At 57.3% G+C, this 2,193-nt stretch overlaps 2 protein-coding genes across 2 annotated transcripts; both read left to right on the top strand.

The window, feature by feature from the left end:
* The first annotated feature begins 213 nt into the window (after positions 1-213).
* On the top strand, positions 214-625 carry PHACADRAFT_266557 (uncharacterized protein). The gene has a single exon (XM_007403307.1). The coding sequence runs from the start codon at positions 373-375 to the stop codon at positions 598-600; it is 228 nt and encodes a 75-aa protein (XP_007403369.1). The 5' UTR covers positions 214-372; the 3' UTR covers positions 601-625.
* A 206-nt stretch (positions 626-831) lies between these two features.
* PHACADRAFT_109426 (uncharacterized protein) lies at positions 832-2,147 on the top strand (the record flags this gene model as incomplete). The annotated part of the gene is made up of 2 exons (XM_007403306.1): positions 832-1,196; positions 1,355-2,147. 2 exons carry the CDS (start codon positions 832-834, stop codon positions 2,145-2,147), a joined length of 1,158 nt encoding a protein of 385 aa, XP_007403368.1.
* Between the last annotated feature and the right edge of the window lie 46 nt (positions 2,148-2,193).

Raw genomic sequence — 2,193 nt, 5'->3', positions numbered from 1 at the left:
GGGCTTTACGTGTGGGGAGGGAACGGCCGATGACTAAACTCGATATCTAACGCGTAACTAAGCTCGATGAACGATCTAATAAAACTCTTACTTAAATGCTCGTGCCCGCGCTCGTCGCGGGCGAACCTCGTCTCGCGCTCTCGCGAGTGTATTCTCGATGCTCTTAGGATGTGCCCGAAGCTCAGAGGGGCAGACTTTAGAGGTGAAGGTGGGGGAATGGGGAGCTTGCTCCATTCGACGGCGGGAGGTCGCCTTTAATATACATGCGAGCGCTGCTCCGCTGCCGTGCTCTCGGCCGGAGGTCTATGTGTACGGAAAGTGAAGGTAAACGTTAACGAAAGGGTCTCTATTGGGGAAGAACCTGCGAATGCGATGGAAAACGAAGTAGTGGCGTCAGGCTTCGGGAATGGCGCGCCGCTCCGACAGGCGATGACTCGGCACGCTCGCGCACAGCGGGCCCCTATTTACATGCGCGTTCCTGCCGCCCTCAGGTCGCGGGGTACTCCGTCACTTGCGGCGTCACCTACGTCCTGTCTTCCTGGTCAAGCCACCGTCCACCATCTGCGTACATGCGGAAAGAAGGTAAATGTAAGTTCTTGATGTTGGCGCTGAAAACCCTTCTACAGCGGCCCTGTTTGAGGTGCCCTCCCGCCCTTTCCGCGCCCCTGTCCGCTCTCCCGCGCGCCGCGCACCCCCGGTGACACCCAGAGGATGTCGAGAGAGCTCCGAGGTGCGTCCTCCTTTGCCTCCTTTGCCTCCGGCACCTGTTTGGCTGCTTGCTGACCGAGTTTCTGGCTCTTTTTCCCTAGCTTTTTGCTGCCGGTGAGCAAGATGCCAGTCCCACCGAGCCACATCACGGCTCAGAGCCTCAAGAGTGCCAAGGGCGAGGTGCTCAAGAGCTGGATCATTGCTGCCAATGAGGCAGCTGGTGTCACGAACTACAAGAGCAAGACGTACCTGTCCAGGACAGGCACCATCAACGAGCTGCGAGCGAAGCTGGCCGAACACTACAACATTGATCTCGATGTGCCACCACCTGATGCTGCGCAGCCCTCGTCAGACCTCACCGAGGGTCCTGAGTCTGCCGTGAACCAGAAGGTTCGCGACAGGCAGTGGGAGCACCTGATTGAGCTGGCTGAACGATGGAGGATCGAAGGTGACAGCTTTCGGCTGATCAAACCTGTGCCAATCAGTACGTCGTCTGCTCTCTCTCTCTCTCTCGCTCTCTCTTGTGTGCTCACTGCTGACACTGGACCCCTCTGGTAGACCCACACGAGGCTCACCTTGGTGGCTTCGGGCCAGGCATGAGCTTCAGTGCCCTTCAAGGGCACGGCACTGTGCTGCCTGCGTTCAGCGCTACTGCTCCACCTGCGTCGTCGTTCGCTGCCCTGCCTGTGGTGCAGGCCCCTTCTCACTATGTGCCTGCACATCTGCCGACACCTTTTAGCCCCACCACCTGGTTGTCGCTGTCTCCAGCCGCTGCACCGCTGTCGCTGCCTTCGTTGTCGTTGCCCTTGTCTCATTCAATCAGGTCTCAAAGCTTCATCGGCCACTCGCCTGCTCCTACGCCTTCGACCTCGATGCAGCACCTGCCTCCTACCCCCGCCTCCACATTTGTGCCCTTGCAGTCAGCCTCAGCATCCATTCTGGAGAGTTGCTCTCAGAGTGTTGAGGCGCTTGACCACATCGATGACCTTCGGCACGCGATCGACCTCTCGAAGAATGGCACTGTGGAGGCCTATCGCAAGCTCTATGGCAATGAAGAGAAGCGCCACAGAGCTCTGAACCACGAGATCTGGAAGCAGAAGCGGGCCAAAGTCAACCGACTCGAGAGGGTGTACAAAGTGTACACTGATGAGTTTGGCTCTGACGATGACCGCTTTTTCGCTTTTTTCACGCTCTCGAGTCCAACCTCACACCAGCGCAGTGCAGCCAAGCGGGCTCGCACGAATGCCCAGACTGTCTACATCTCAGTCAACAAGCTTGCGACAGCTGCCGGGCGCTGCTACAAAGACATCAGCGAGGAGAAGCAGAAGAGACAGTACACGAACGATGACAGCAGCTTCTCGCTTGAAAAGTGGCATGCGCAATGGAGTGACAAGAACACCTGGGAGGTGTGGAGGGTCTTGGGCTTGGAGAGGTACTAGTTTCAAGCTACTTCATTTTATTTTATCAGTTACTTCGCGTTTTTCT

Source organism: Phanerochaete carnosa (assembly GCF_000300595.1).
Source record: "Phanerochaete carnosa HHB-10118-sp unplaced genomic scaffold PHACAscaffold_994, whole genome shotgun sequence".
NCBI lineage: Eukaryota > Fungi > Basidiomycota > Agaricomycetes > Polyporales > Phanerochaetaceae > Phanerochaete > Phanerochaete carnosa.
The sequence above is the reverse complement of the archived record's forward strand: the minus strand, read 5'-3'. Positions and strand labels throughout refer to the sequence as shown.

What these genes read in the sequence shown, in the direction of transcription:
- PHACADRAFT_266557 (XM_007403307.1), top strand. Translation starts at nt 373, where the DNA reads ATGGAAAACGAAGTAGTGGCGTCAGGCTTCGGGAATGGCGCGCCGCTC.